Raw genomic sequence first — 12,315 nt, forward strand, 5'->3', positions numbered from 1 at the left:
CGGCACGTGCCACTGCAAACCTTGCGGCGCGGGCACGAAACCCTGCATGTCCGTGCGTGTTTTCGACGCTTCGACGATTAATTCAGCGGCGCTGTCGCCAGCAGACTCAGGCGTCTCTCATCGCGCGAAGAAGCTCCGGCCATTGCGTTCCAGATCCGGTCCTCCTTCCAGCTTTACGACGCTGCCCTCCTTCGCCGCACGACTCACCACACCTGCAGTGTATGGCAGTCCAAGCAAAGCGTGGCAGTCCTCTAGGCTTGTCCGGCATGCCTATCTCCGCGTTCGAGCTCCAGGCTGGCCGCCTGCCCGAGCCCTCCTTCGCACGCGTTTCGGAACACACTGCGCTGCTCCCCACAGAAGATGGCGACCAGATGTTTCCTGATCTCAGCGCGCGCGATGTGAGCACTGTCGCGCTCAAGCTGAAGAATATATTCGATATTCTGATCCCCATCGAGATAAAGGAGACGAAGATTACGCGTCCGGGCGGCGAGTCCGTCATCACACCAGCAGTCCTCGACCTTGCGCTCGAGGCGGCCGACGGAGACAAAAAGGCGTGCCTTATTTTTGGCTTGCTTACATGTAAGCAATGGTTTCATCATCTGTCGCGCCGCGAGCTGTACGACGCGGATTTGAACAACCTCAAGGCTATCGCATGCGAAGTGATGGCCAAGCGCCTTATCGAGCGGGAAGAAGACCAAGAGTTCCTGTTTAAGCAGATGCTTTGCCGGCGGTTTTCTATGGTCGTCAACAAGGACGACATCACGGACCCACGCAATGCGCTCGAGATGGCGGTTGACCTGCACGCGCTCACGGTGATCGGCTCGTCCGGGTACCAGAAGTGCATCTCCTGGCTGTGGCACGGTTGGATCATCCAGAGCCCGTTCAACCCGATAGAGTACATTGGATACAAGAATGTCGCAGTGCCTGACTTCTGGACGCATTTCGATCCCGACAGAATCAAGACTCCTCTGTACCAAAACGGTTTGCAATTGCTGTTCTCCATCGTGTACTTGGCGCTCTACACAGGTGCTGTAAATACTGCGAATCCGGGTGGAGATTTTGACGTGGTCGAGGGCCTTCTTTATATTTTCACTCTCGGTTTCCTATTTGATGAATTTGCGAAATTCTATCATGTCGGCTACCACTACTTCAGCTTTTGGTCCGGATTCAATGACACGCTGTACTCGATCCTCATCCTATCGTTCGTATTCCGCATCATCGCCCTCGCAAGTCCGGAAGGAAGTCACTCGCGTGAAGTTAATGATATTCTCGCATACAGCGTTCTTGCATTCTGCGCTCCGATGATGTGGAGTCGACTGCTGCTGTATCTCGACATGCAGCAATTTTTTGGCGCTATGCTGGTTGTACTAAAGGAGCTCATGAAAGAGAGTGTTGTATTTTTTGTAATGCTTGTGATTATCTACATTGGATTTCTGCAAGCGTTTATCGGGCTGGACTCTGCTGACGGTGCGGTGGACGTCGGTCTCATGCAGTTTGCGTATATGACCCGCTCAGTTCTGCAGTCGCCCGAGTTCGAGCCATACGAGACCTTTTCTCCACCATTTGGCGCACTACTAAATTATATTTTCACATTCGTGGTCTCTGTCCTGCTCCTCAACATTCTGGTCGCGCTGTTCAACTCTGCGTACGAGAAGGTCTACGACAACGCCGTGGATGAGTTTTTGGGACTTTTTGCGCAGAAGACTCTTCGATTTGTGCGTGCGCCTGACGAGAACGTTTTCGTGCCGCCACTTAACTTGATTGAAATATTTGGACTGATTTTGCCGTTTGAGTGGTGGATGACCAAGGAGCGGTATGCCCGGCTCAACGATATCGTCATGACTGTAAGTTTCGGTTTTCATTTGTTCTTCCTGCTCGCTTCTAACACTGCTTAGGTCGTGTATTCCCCTATACTGGTCTTCATCTCATTCTACGAGGTCTACGTGGCACGCAAAATCCTGAAAAATCGTTCACTTGGCGAATCAGACGACGATACGCAGCAGGAATGGGAAGACATCGAAAATGAACTTGACCTCGAACATAGTGGCTGGTCCGATCGCGTGCAAGCTGTTGCGCCGCACGTGGAGGAAGATGAAGTGTTGGAGCTACGAAGGCAAGTGACGGATTTAACAGAGATCGTCAAGGCGCTTCGAGTCGAGATTAGAGGTGGCGTTCTTGCGAAAGTCACGGATGGCGACGTGCAAGGAAAGGTGACGGTGACACAAACAACGACTACATCAACGCATGGCGGGGATACGGAAGGGGAGACGGAAACATTGATTGAGATGCTTACGGCAGGGTCGTCGAGCGATGCATCAGAACACTAAGGCTTGTTAGAGGGATGTATGGAGTGCTATCTCCTGAATCTTACGCGAATGCAGTTTGGCATAAAAGCGATGTGAGAACTTTTTGGGAATATTGGTGTGGAATACAATGGGTTATGAACTTGCTACTATACAATTAGGGCAGCGTAGACATCAAATAATGACACACTAAACAAAAACACAATGAGACAACTTTAGCAAATAGTCACTGCTAAAACGGCGGAAAAAAAGATAACCAAGTGGAAACACTTAAACCAGCATATGCGCCGTCCAAAAACCAAAGCGAAGTAAAACACAAATGCTAACGACTAACTAAACTCAAGACGTAAACTCGTTACATCTGCTGCAGCTGGTTTTGTTGGTAGGCCTGTAGCTTCTGCTGCTGCAACTGGCGGAGGAGACGTTGTTGCCGTTGCTGCTGAAATTGCGCCGCACTTTGTCCAGACTGCGCCGAGGCGGCCTGTTGTTGTGATTGTTGGCCTTGTAGCAATTGCTGCTGTTGCTGCTGCAATTGCGGCAATGGTGGTTGTTGGTTTTGCTGGGGTTGCTGTTGGCTGAGCGGACTCTGCAAAAACAATTGCTGCTGTTGCTGATGCATCTGCTGAAATTGCTGGAGTTGCTGCTGTTGTAGTTGGTTTTGCTGCTGAATCTTTTGCTGCTGCTGTTGCAACTGCTGTTGTAACTGGAGCTGGTACTGCTGCTGCAACTGCTGCGCCTGCGACTGCGGTTGTTGTGATTGCGGCTGCTGCGACTGGGAATGCGCCAGCGCGGGACTGCCATGCAACAGTGATTGTGACGACGCTAGCGCTTGCTGTAGCATCATTTGCGGTTGCTGCTGGTCGGACTGCACCTTTTGTAGCTGCTGCTGCTGCTGTTGCTGCTGTTGACGCAGATGTGCGAGCGCGCTCAGTGCTTCGTGGAAGAGCATCTGTAAGCGTTTATACGGTTCTTGCAAGCTCGCCACGTCGGGCGGGGCGAAGAGGATCGCGGGATGCGACGGTGCCGTGGCCGATTTAGGGTCCGCGGCACCTGCGAGGTATGTCAAATTCGCTTGCAATCGCTTCATGCAGCTGTAGAGTCACCACTAAGTTAGCATCTGTATCATGACATCTCATCTCAACCCAAACTGAATATCCACATAAATCGCGGCAAGATGAAATCAAAACATACTTCATGAAAACAGGATTCTGACGCGCGCGCTCGATATCGCCGTCACTGCTGGTCTGTATCTGTATCGACTCACGAAAGAGTTCGGCGTTGATTTCGAGGACAAGCGAGATTCGTTTCCGGTCGAGCTGTAGCTTTGCCGCGGCCGCAGTTGCAACTGCGGCGGCCTCGGACATGGTGGTGATGACTGTCGTAGTGATGGCGAGGCGGAGGAGTTGTGATGACAAGTGTTGTATGGGCGCGTGTCCGTGTTGCTCGCGCTACTGGCGCAGGTCCGTCACTTGCGATAGCGGAAGATGGAACTCGACAAACAAAAGAACTCGTGGCAAGTAGACACGGGATGGACTGGCATACGCAGACAACGCCCTGCGTGCGTTTGGCGCGGACGTTAGGGTGTGTACGGTCGGGACAAGGACAAAGACGCGACTGCGGCTGGCGATGGCGGTGGGTTTTTTGGCAGCGGATAGTGAAAACTGTGGGCAGCTATTCCCGCCACACAAGTACAGTGCAGGCTGCGGGCCTAAGGGTCATGAGTATGTATGCATCTGTATATTATACTACTGATATGAGGAGGAAGGAGAAAGAGGACCTCCAAGATCGTCGTGCGCGGATGCAAAGGAATGTAGCGCACCCAGAATTTTCAGTCGGCACTGCACTTCTACACCGCAGCGCTTAAACCGCCGTCGTGCGTGAGCGAGCCATGCGAATATGCGGGTGCGCGGCCATGTATTTTTGTCGCTTCCGATATGTCTTGATCTGCTGCTCATCGAGCTTGATCGTCGAGCTCTCGACCTGGATCTCACCCCGAACGATGCCGTTGTGGGACGACATCGGGATGAACTTGAAGTCGTCCCCAATCGAGTACGCTATCGACCGGGTTGTGAATTTGATCACGCCGCTGCTCACCCCGGAGGACTAATTGGACGTCAGCAGTGTCGGAAGAGACGAGACGACGAGGACTTACTGGGCCCGCAGGTGCATCTGGAGTAGCATCTCTGTCCGAGTATCCGGTGACGCTTTCGTTTAACAGCTCTTTAATACTCTCCTCGTCCTGCAATAGTCGTGCTTTTCCGGCAACCGATACCCACTCGGCCTAGAAAACGAGTAAGTCAGATAGTGACTCTTTCTCCGACACTCCCTTCCCCATACCAAAAGTTCACATACCGTTTCACTGTTCTGGAACGACAGATTAATGTGCGGGAAGTCGTCGAGCGCTTCGACTTCGACCGTGCGCGAGTTCGCGTGGAAGACAAAATCGATGCCGTATTCCTAAAAATAGGTTAGTCCGCGCAATCCGGGTTAAAAGTTGCGCGGCCGGGCCACGCGTGCAGGCATGAAACGCCGGACGCGCCAGGAACACACTCACAACCTGGGCAATGACTATAGCGCTCGCGACGAGATATCCCTCGAGATTCCGGATAGTCATCATGCCAATGCGCTGCTTGCGGATGAACTTGATGACCTCGGCGAGGTGCTCGCGCACACGGCGTTCATCGTCGGTTTCCGGGTCTTCCGGGTTGTAGTGCTTTTTGAAAAGCGAGACGTAGCGCGCACCGCTGCTGGATCGCTTGGCAGCAGGCGGCGCCCGCTCTGTTTCGAGGGCGAGCGTGCTCATAGCAGCGTCGAGGCGACTGCGGTCCGGCGACGGCGAGACGGCGCGAAGAGGACTTGGTGACCTTGACGCACCATTGCGGTTGGCAGGGCTAAGACTCCGGCCAAGGCGGCGGGCGGCCCATTCGTATGTCGACTTGCGCGAAGAGAAAGGTGGGCCGGCGGAGGAGGAGGTAGAAGAGGCAGAGGTGGTTGGCTGGAGTGGGGGCGACTCATCGAAGGAGACGTGCCGACTGTGCGCGGGCGAGTTGTGGGATTTGCCGTGCGCGGAGGCGCCGGCAGGGTCTGCCTCGACGATGGCGATCTCAGGGACGGTGGCACGTCGGCGGAGCATGTCGTCGGCGGACGCGCTCGCAGCGGAGGGGAGGACGGCGGAGGGGCCGGAGAGGCCGGCCATAGTGGGTATATATAAAGGAGGATGAAGGAGTATGGGAAAGGGACCTGGGGCGGAGATGAGTTTCGCGAATGACGTTGGCATGCACGCCGCGCGAACAGCCCCCAACCCTAAACGCCCCACGCCTCTGAAGAACATGCGTACACTATCGATAAACAAGCACCCATACGCGCGAGCTGCCCCCTACACGGGCACGCCAAGCACGCCCAGCGCGGTCTTGGCCTCGTCCTCCAGAAACACCACCAGCCGCTCACACTTCGCCAGCAGCGCACGTTCCCCGGTCTCTGCCACGTACTGGATCCACTCCTCGACCGTCTTGCCCAGGTGGCCAGAAGGGATGCTGCCCATGCTCTCCACGTCGAACCCGAGCACCTGCGCCCACAGTGCCGCGTCGTCCTGCTCCGTCACGCCGAACACCGTCTCCTGTAGCCGCTTGGCGGGCGTCCCCATTGCCCCCCAGCGCCGCTGCGGCGGCGTGGAAGGCTCGGCGCGCACACGGATCAGGCCACTTCGCGGCGAAGATACGGGCTTCGTCACCGGCGACTCTGTCATCGCCACAACCTCCATGCTTCGAGACTCGTTCTCCCGCGTTGCTAGCGGCCTGGCGACCCCGTTATCCGCGACTCGCTTCGACGTGGAGCTTGGCGGTTCGCCGAACTTCTCGCGCAGCGCGGCGACATGTGGGGTCGAAGTAGTCACCTGTGCCGGCACGCGGCTATCTGCAGGATTCACCGCCACCGCGGGCGTCACCATCACGCTCGGCACTTTGTTCTCTGTGGTTACAGGCGCAGGCGTTCCCCGTGTGCTCGCCGGCGCCACGCTGATCGATGTTCCCAGCTCCTGCGCGCTCTCGTACACGGTCTCAGAGTAGCTCGCAATCACATCGCTTATCTCGGACCCCACTGACTCGTTCGAGCTTTGCGCGGACGCGAACGATTCGTCTTGCACGCTTCGCGATGAGTCCTCGTCGTCGGCGTCAACGTCAATTGACGACGATTCTCGTGAGCTTCGTCTGCTTGGACAGGAGCTGACTGGTGATAGTGAAACTGACTTCTCAGACGCAGCAGCGACGGGCGACTTTGCGGCAGGAGAGACGGGCATTTCTGGTACGATTCTCTCGTCGTCTTCGCTCGAATTAAACAGCTCAGCAGTAGTATGTGATAAATCCGCCGCCGCCGTAGACTCGTCAACCTGTTCCTTAATCACCGCTGGACTCTGCTTCGCCTGCATCATCGGTCGCGGCCCTCGGGCGCGTTTGGGCTGCATAGGTTGCACTGACCGCGTATCCTCAGTCTTCCGACTGCGAGCACTAACGCGCGTCGAAGCTCTGCGCTGCTGTGGAGAGGGTTCTACCACGGTGCGAGCTACGACTTGCAGCGCCTCAGCTTCTCCTGAATATGTCACGTCGCTGTCTCTGCTCTGCCGTTTAGGCTGTTTGGCCATTTGCTCTATGATCTGGGTATCTAGATAATCCAACGTGGCAAACGAACTGCTACGTTTTCTGGATGTTGTGGTTGCAGCAGTCGATGAGCGCGCTCGCGACTGTCGTTTAGTCGTCTTAGGCGCCACCTCGTGTGTTCGTGTGAAAAAGTAGCATGATTCACATCTTCGACGATGCTCCTCTCTATATGCGAGTTAGTTTAATAGAACGCAACAGAAATTGCGCAAGCACATACATTGGGTTGTCCTTAGGTTCCCATCCGTCCAGCACCATACCACAGTACATACATGCGGCAATATCGTCCCCCGGTATACTGGGGCTATAAAAGAATCCTGCCTGGCTCACCTAAAATATACTAGAATCATAAACCATTTCAGTACAAGAAGCGAGGGAACATACGTTCTGGCTCGTAGGCATCCAGCCACGCTTGCCGTCATGTGGCCACCACGATCCAAAGCTCTCGAGTCGTGCAAGCTGCATCTCCTCGCTGTTGGGGTCGTGGTGTGCATCGGCCGTCCAATTAGTGCCATGGATGATAGCCCACGCGCAATCAGGTGAATGTGTGAGATGTTCGAGATTGGGATCATCCTCCTTCGTCCAGTTGTCAAGGCTCTTGTCGCACAGAAAGCAAGTCGCGTTGTCGGCGGAGTGCGGGAGGGGATTAAATATAAATCCAGCATTTGCCATCTACACAATTAAGCAACATAGATCGCAAAAAGCCACTGAGTAAACTTGCCTGGGCGACAGTAGGCTTCGCATGCGGCCATGCCTTAACGGCAGTTCTCTTCGCGCCACCGGTACTAGTCTTGTGCGCACGAAAGGACGCTACGCGGTCATCAAGAGCTACCAGATTCTTCGGTGCAGCCATTATTGCGGGGGGAGGTGGCATCCAAACGACTGGTGTGCGGTGTCGAGCTCGGCACGCGCGATGCTGCAGCTACGAGAAGGTGTTTGTTTTCACGATGTATAGGTTGCTGGGCCAACGGCACGCCGCTTTCTCCGCGGCTTGGCCCGCGCATCGCGCATTCTTGTTCCCCCTAAAATCGCCGTGCCGTCACACTCACGCTCCCCGCACTAGGCGGACTGCGATGAAACTGCAGTGACGAGGACTCTGTCGCCAGGCAGACTAGACCATGCCACAGTCGCGTCCCTCAGACCCGTAGCAGACCCGCAATAACACTGCGACGGGCAGCGCATGGACGCAGGGGCCGTGCCCACTCGTTTGAAGCCGCAACACAAACGTGCATAACAGCGGCGCTGCGACGCGTCTGCGGCACAATGCTCTCACTTCTGCGCAGATGTGCGGTGCGCGACGCGTCGTGATCCCCCTTTTGTCTCGCGTCGACTGACAAGTCCTTTTCTTTCTTCCCCGCCACGGCCATTCGCAGCCGGCCGTTCGCGTTCCACCCTACTCCTCGCTTCGTCCTGCTGTCCACCACTCCTTTGCTCAGCGGTCCTCCTCCTTCCGCTCGCGCGTGCTCCCGACGCGTGTCGCTCTCTGTTGCTACTGCCTCTCCTTAACCGCACATGAGAACTACCCTCCTCGCCGCTAATGGACTTGCCCACCGAAGACCGTCGTGACTCCCTCGTCACTGTCAACCTTTCCGACGATGCCTCCTCTGTCGACAGCTACCAGCCTGATCATGTATCCGTCTCCTCATCCCCGACCTCCTCTTCGGCGCCGTCATCTGTTCGCACCTCTGACAGCTCCTCCTCTGGCGTCCCTAGCCGCGGTGAGTCGCCGCTGGACTTTATGGACGGTGCAGCGGTCGATTGGAACGAGCTTCAAATCTCAGAAAACGCCGAGTCCCGCCAGTCTAGCGACGAGGTATGCTTGTGGCTCGTCTCCTTGTGAGCTTTGGTGCTAACTACGCGCAGTCAACCACATTCCTGCTCGCGCGTCTGGAACGCGAAAATGTGCGATTTGAACGCGATCCCAAAGCGCTGCGCTCCATTTCCGGCTCGCGTAGACGACCACTGTCGGTCGGCCAGTTGCGCAAGATTGTTGAGGATCAGAGCCCCCTACGCATGTCAATGATCCCCAATCCGCCCCAGCTCACAGATCTGGAGTTTTGGGCCGCTCTCGTTGCCGATTATCCCAAGACAGCTGCGAAGCTTCCATTTCTGCTTTCCAAGAAGGTGCGTTATCTGTGCTTAGATGCTGCCTTTCACCGCTGCTAACTACGAATTGCAGATCAAAAAGGGGGTACCACCTCCACTTAGGGGCCTCGTGTGGCAGAGCATGGCCCGCTCCAGCGACCCGACGCTCGAGTCACTATTCACATCCCTAGTGACCGAGCCATCACCTTACGACAAAGTCATCTTCAGAGATCTCCATCGCACCTTCCCCGAAGTGGATATGTTTCGTGAGCGAGGTGGCCATGGACAGCAGATGCTAGGACAAGTACTTCGCGCCTTCAGTTTGTACGACATGCAGGTTGGATACTGCCAGGGTCTTGCATTTTTGGTTGGTCCCCTTCTCATGCACATGGACGAGCGCAACTCGTTCTGCGTGCTAGTACGACTCATGGAGGAGTACAACCTGCGCACCATGTTTACGGCCGAAATGACTGGGCTTCATCTTAGGATATATCAGTTTACGTTCTTTATGGCTAAATTCGCGCCCTGTGTTAGTGCCCATCTCGAACGTACCGGCGTGCACTCTATATTCGTCACGCAGTGGTTCCTGTCATTCTACGCCGTCACATGTCCGCTGACATTGCTCTTGCGGATATATGATGTTATATTTGCCGAAGGCGCGCTGGAGACGCTCATTCGTGTTGGTGTGGCTATTATGCTTGCCAATGAAGAGAAAATTCTCAATTTGACAGAAGAAGACGAGATTTTGCAATTCCTACTTGGTCGGAATCTGTGGGCTGTGTATGATGGCAATGAAGATGGTCTGATTGCGGATGCCATGTCTCTTACTAGTGTTGCCACGCGTGAAGTGCTCGACAATCTCGAAAAAACTTACAACGACAGCGAGACCGTGTCTCACTCGGCGTCCCACAGCAGACCAGACTCCCCCACGAAAGCCGCTGCCGCACATTCATCAGAGCTGCAGGCAGCCGCAACAAGATTCCTTGGCCGGATATGGTCTAATGTCGGTAATACCAACCAGCTGGCGCCACCACAATCTAGAGGATTGCGACGGTCCGCATCCAGAGGCTCTCTGTCTTCTACCGTGACTGCTCCATCTATCGATGAGAATGGACAGTATGTGCGTACCATCATTGATAGGGGTGCGAATGAGTTACACACGCAGATTGAGGAACTTGTTACTGCGCTAAGTGGCCTTCAGAAGGAACACGCCGTCATGACGGAGGAGTATGAGACCGAGAAGCGCATGCGCGGCGTTGAGAGCAGCAATATGGTGAAGTTCCTTGATTCTCTCGAATCTGCAGATACGACCGAAGTGGAGCGCGCCAATATGATATGCGACATGCGCAAGAAGCTGAATTCCGTCGCAAACGAGCCTCGGCCTCTCACATACAAGGATTTGATCTCGAAATTGGAAGAGGCGCAAGAAGAGACGGATGTCGAGCGTGAACGGGTCAAGCTCCTGCGCCGTGATCTTGACAGCAAGTGCGTTGAAGTCCGGGATCTCAAGGACAAATTATTTGATGTCAAGAGTCGGTACCAGGATGTCGTGCGAGAGAAGGGAAAGCTGGACCGCATGCTAAATGAGGTTCGCCAGCGACAGATCGTGGTGCGAGACGATTCAGACGAATATTACGACGACCCTACGAGCCCTGTTATCGGCAACAGCAGCCCGCAGCCTGTCCTTCCGCGCCCATCGCCAGTTCATGGATTGCGCGAGCTGCGGCTAGGCAAGCAGAATCAAATGGTGCGCGGTCATTTTAGCAAGCGAAGCAGCTCGCTTTTCATCATGGACGACAACACGCCATTCAGCTCATCTCCTGCATCGCCGCGACTACTGCAGACTCCGTCTACACCAGTTCTCCCTTCTACACCCGAGCCAGTATCCTTGGCGCCTGACGTTCCACCACCCTGTCACTCCTGTGAAGCGTTAAAGCTTGAACTGGCCGTAGCCAAAACCGGAGAAGCAATTGCTCGACAAGAGCTCGAGGAGTCGCGCAGCGCGCTAGATCACGTTCGCAAGACCGTCGCCGCATCGCAATCCGTGAGCGCTCTCACCCCGTCGCCAACGCAGCAACAACGCATGGTGTTCCCGCGGCACAACACTTCACCAGCAAGCCTTTCCGGACCAAATGGCAATGGTAACGTCGCTGGTGTTGGCACATGGTCATCTAAGATCAGCAAATTTGGCTGGACTCGATAAAACAACGGTGTGGGTACGAATATTTACGATAAGCATAGATGTTATTTTTGTTTTTGCTGAAGATACACGCATATATTTTTGATCCAGAAATGGGAAGGTGGATGTGATTGCGAAATGGATATATGGTGTGATAATATAGCACATGTACTATAATCAGCTACATTTCATGTGGGTAAACAAATACAACTTGGTAGTATCAGACTTACAGCGGCCGAGTGCGTGTTTCAGCAGACATGTATGACTTGTTGCTACGACAGTTGAGGAAGAGCTCCTACATCTGCTTTGACAGGCAACCAGGTGCTGGGTTTTCAAGTTCAGCTGCTGTGGGGACAGGGTTAATGTGTCAGTCGACGCGACTTTGGCGCGTCGTCAACAGTGCATGGCCTCCGATTGGCAACGCCAGCGCTACGGGTATAATCACCGTCGTCCCATCACTCTCCTCACTTTCATTGGCCCCTCTCTCTCTCCTGCCCCAAATCCACCTTTTTTTGTTAACTATCATCGTCATATAGTTTGTCACTACCGCAGCCGCACGGATATGCATCGTCATTATTAATAATTGCTAGCGGTGAGCTATACCATGTCGTCTCGCCACTTTATTCCATCTCCGATTATCCAGTGTCATGTATGCACCGATGTGGCATTTGGTCTGCTACCGCGAACATATGAAAGGAGGTCGCAGGCTAGTACGCACAAGCAATAGAGCGGATGAATGATACATAAACGCGAACATGCTTGATACCAAGGCGACAGGGTCGGTGATCGCACTGCGAATGGTCTGGGCACCATACGACTTACGATTGGCACTCAACCAGCTCTCTTCCACGCTATGCACTACGGACACGTAGACCTGGCGCGACCTCTCGCGCGCGCTTGATAACGATATCGCATTGAATTCGACACCATCGTCACGACAACACGCGCCAGGGGAATTGGAGCACTTACATCCTGTGCACAACGAGATGTGAGACAATACGCCGAGAAAAGGTGTTTCTCGTTGCTCGTGGGACAGGTAGCTCGCCTTACGGGGCCCTTGGGAATGGGCTGAATCTAGCCTTCATTGCTCGTCGGGTTG

The 12,315-nt window shown here is 54.6% G+C and overlaps 5 protein-coding genes across 5 annotated transcripts; 2 read left to right on the forward strand and 3 right to left on the reverse strand.

The window, feature by feature from the left end:
* The first annotated feature begins 86 nt into the window (after positions 1 to 86).
* V1518DRAFT_410630 (uncharacterized protein) lies at positions 87 to 2,456 on the forward strand. Its single transcript, XM_066902648.1, has 2 exons — positions 87 to 1,844; positions 1,896 to 2,456. Exons 1-2 carry the CDS (start codon positions 222 to 224, stop codon positions 2,325 to 2,327), a joined length of 2,055 nt encoding a protein of 684 aa, XP_066762600.1. The 5' UTR covers positions 87 to 221; the 3' UTR covers positions 2,328 to 2,456.
* Positions 2,277 to 3,933, reverse strand: V1518DRAFT_54918 (uncharacterized protein). The gene is made up of 2 exons (XM_066906623.1): positions 3,495 to 3,933; positions 2,277 to 3,394 (listed from the first exon to the last, which is right to left on the reverse strand). Exons 1-2 carry the CDS (start codon positions 3,665 to 3,667, stop codon positions 2,659 to 2,661), a joined length of 909 nt encoding a protein of 302 aa, XP_066762601.1. The 5' UTR covers positions 3,668 to 3,933; the 3' UTR covers positions 2,277 to 2,658.
* On the reverse strand, positions 3,930 to 5,499 carry V1518DRAFT_444757 (uncharacterized protein; the record flags this gene model as incomplete). Its single annotated transcript, XM_066906455.1, has 4 exons — positions 3,930 to 4,406; positions 4,456 to 4,584; positions 4,656 to 4,760; positions 4,858 to 5,499. The coding sequence occupies 4 exons, from the start codon at positions 5,497 to 5,499 to the stop codon at positions 4,164 to 4,166; spliced, it is 1,119 nt and encodes a 372-aa protein (XP_066762602.1). The 3' UTR covers positions 3,930 to 4,163.
* On the reverse strand, positions 5,423 to 7,868 carry V1518DRAFT_54915 (uncharacterized protein). The gene is made up of 4 exons (XM_066906622.1): positions 7,674 to 7,868; positions 7,337 to 7,624; positions 7,173 to 7,282; positions 5,423 to 7,120 (listed from the first exon to the last, which is right to left on the reverse strand). The coding sequence occupies exons 1-4, from the start codon at positions 7,824 to 7,826 to the stop codon at positions 5,680 to 5,682; spliced, it is 1,992 nt and encodes a 663-aa protein (XP_066762603.1). The 5' UTR covers positions 7,827 to 7,868; the 3' UTR covers positions 5,423 to 5,679.
* Positions 7,869 to 8,011: 143 nt separating this feature from the next.
* Positions 8,012 to 11,357, forward strand: V1518DRAFT_55100 (rab-GTPase-TBC domain-containing protein). The gene is made up of 3 exons (XM_066906624.1): positions 8,012 to 8,765; positions 8,816 to 9,076; positions 9,132 to 11,357. The coding sequence occupies exons 1-3, from the start codon at positions 8,490 to 8,492 to the stop codon at positions 11,238 to 11,240; spliced, it is 2,646 nt and encodes an 881-aa protein (XP_066762604.1). The 5' UTR covers positions 8,012 to 8,489; the 3' UTR covers positions 11,241 to 11,357.
* Positions 11,358 to 12,315: the final 958 nt, after the last annotated feature.

This window comes from Limtongia smithiae, assembly GCF_038497785.1.
Source record: "Limtongia smithiae strain NRRL Y-17922 unplaced genomic scaffold V1518scaffold_1, whole genome shotgun sequence".
In the NCBI taxonomy this organism is placed as follows: domain Eukaryota; kingdom Fungi; phylum Ascomycota; class Lipomycetes; order Lipomycetales; family Lipomycetaceae; genus Limtongia; species Limtongia smithiae.

Bases quoted from the DNA above. Each gene is read 5' to 3' on its own strand.
- V1518DRAFT_410630 (XM_066902648.1), top strand. From the start codon at position 222: ATGGCAGTCCAAGCAAAGCGTGGCAGTCCTCTAGGCTTGTCCGGCATG. The intron at 1,845-1,895 runs GTAAGTTTCGGT...AACACTGCTTAG, and splicing joins TCAACGATATCGTCATGACT to GTCGTGTATTCCCCTATACT.
- V1518DRAFT_54915 (XM_066906622.1), bottom strand. From the start codon at position 7,826: ATGCCACCTCCCCCCGCAATAATGGCTGCACCGAAGAATCTGGTAGCT. The intron at 7,625-7,673 runs GCAAGTTTACTC...TTAATTGTGTAG, and splicing joins CGAAGCCTACTGTCGCCCAG to ATGGCAAATGCTGGATTTAT. The intron at 7,121-7,172 runs GTATGTGCTTGC...ACTCGCATATAG, and splicing joins GAACCTAAGGACAACCCAAT to AGAGGAGCATCGTCGAAGAT.
- V1518DRAFT_54918 (XM_066906623.1), bottom strand. From the start codon at position 3,667: ATGTCCGAGGCCGCCGCAGTTGCAACTGCGGCCGCGGCAAAGCTACAG. The intron at 3,395-3,494 runs GTATGTTTTGAT...GTGACTCTACAG, and splicing joins CAGAATCCTGTTTTCATGAA to CTGCATGAAGCGATTGCAAG.
- V1518DRAFT_55100 (XM_066906624.1), top strand. From the start codon at position 8,490: ATGGACTTGCCCACCGAAGACCGTCGTGACTCCCTCGTCACTGTCAAC. The intron at 8,766-8,815 runs GTATGCTTGTGG...AACTACGCGCAG, and splicing joins CCCGCCAGTCTAGCGACGAG to TCAACCACATTCCTGCTCGC. The intron at 9,077-9,131 runs GTGCGTTATCTG...TACGAATTGCAG, and splicing joins CATTTCTGCTTTCCAAGAAG to ATCAAAAAGGGGGTACCACC.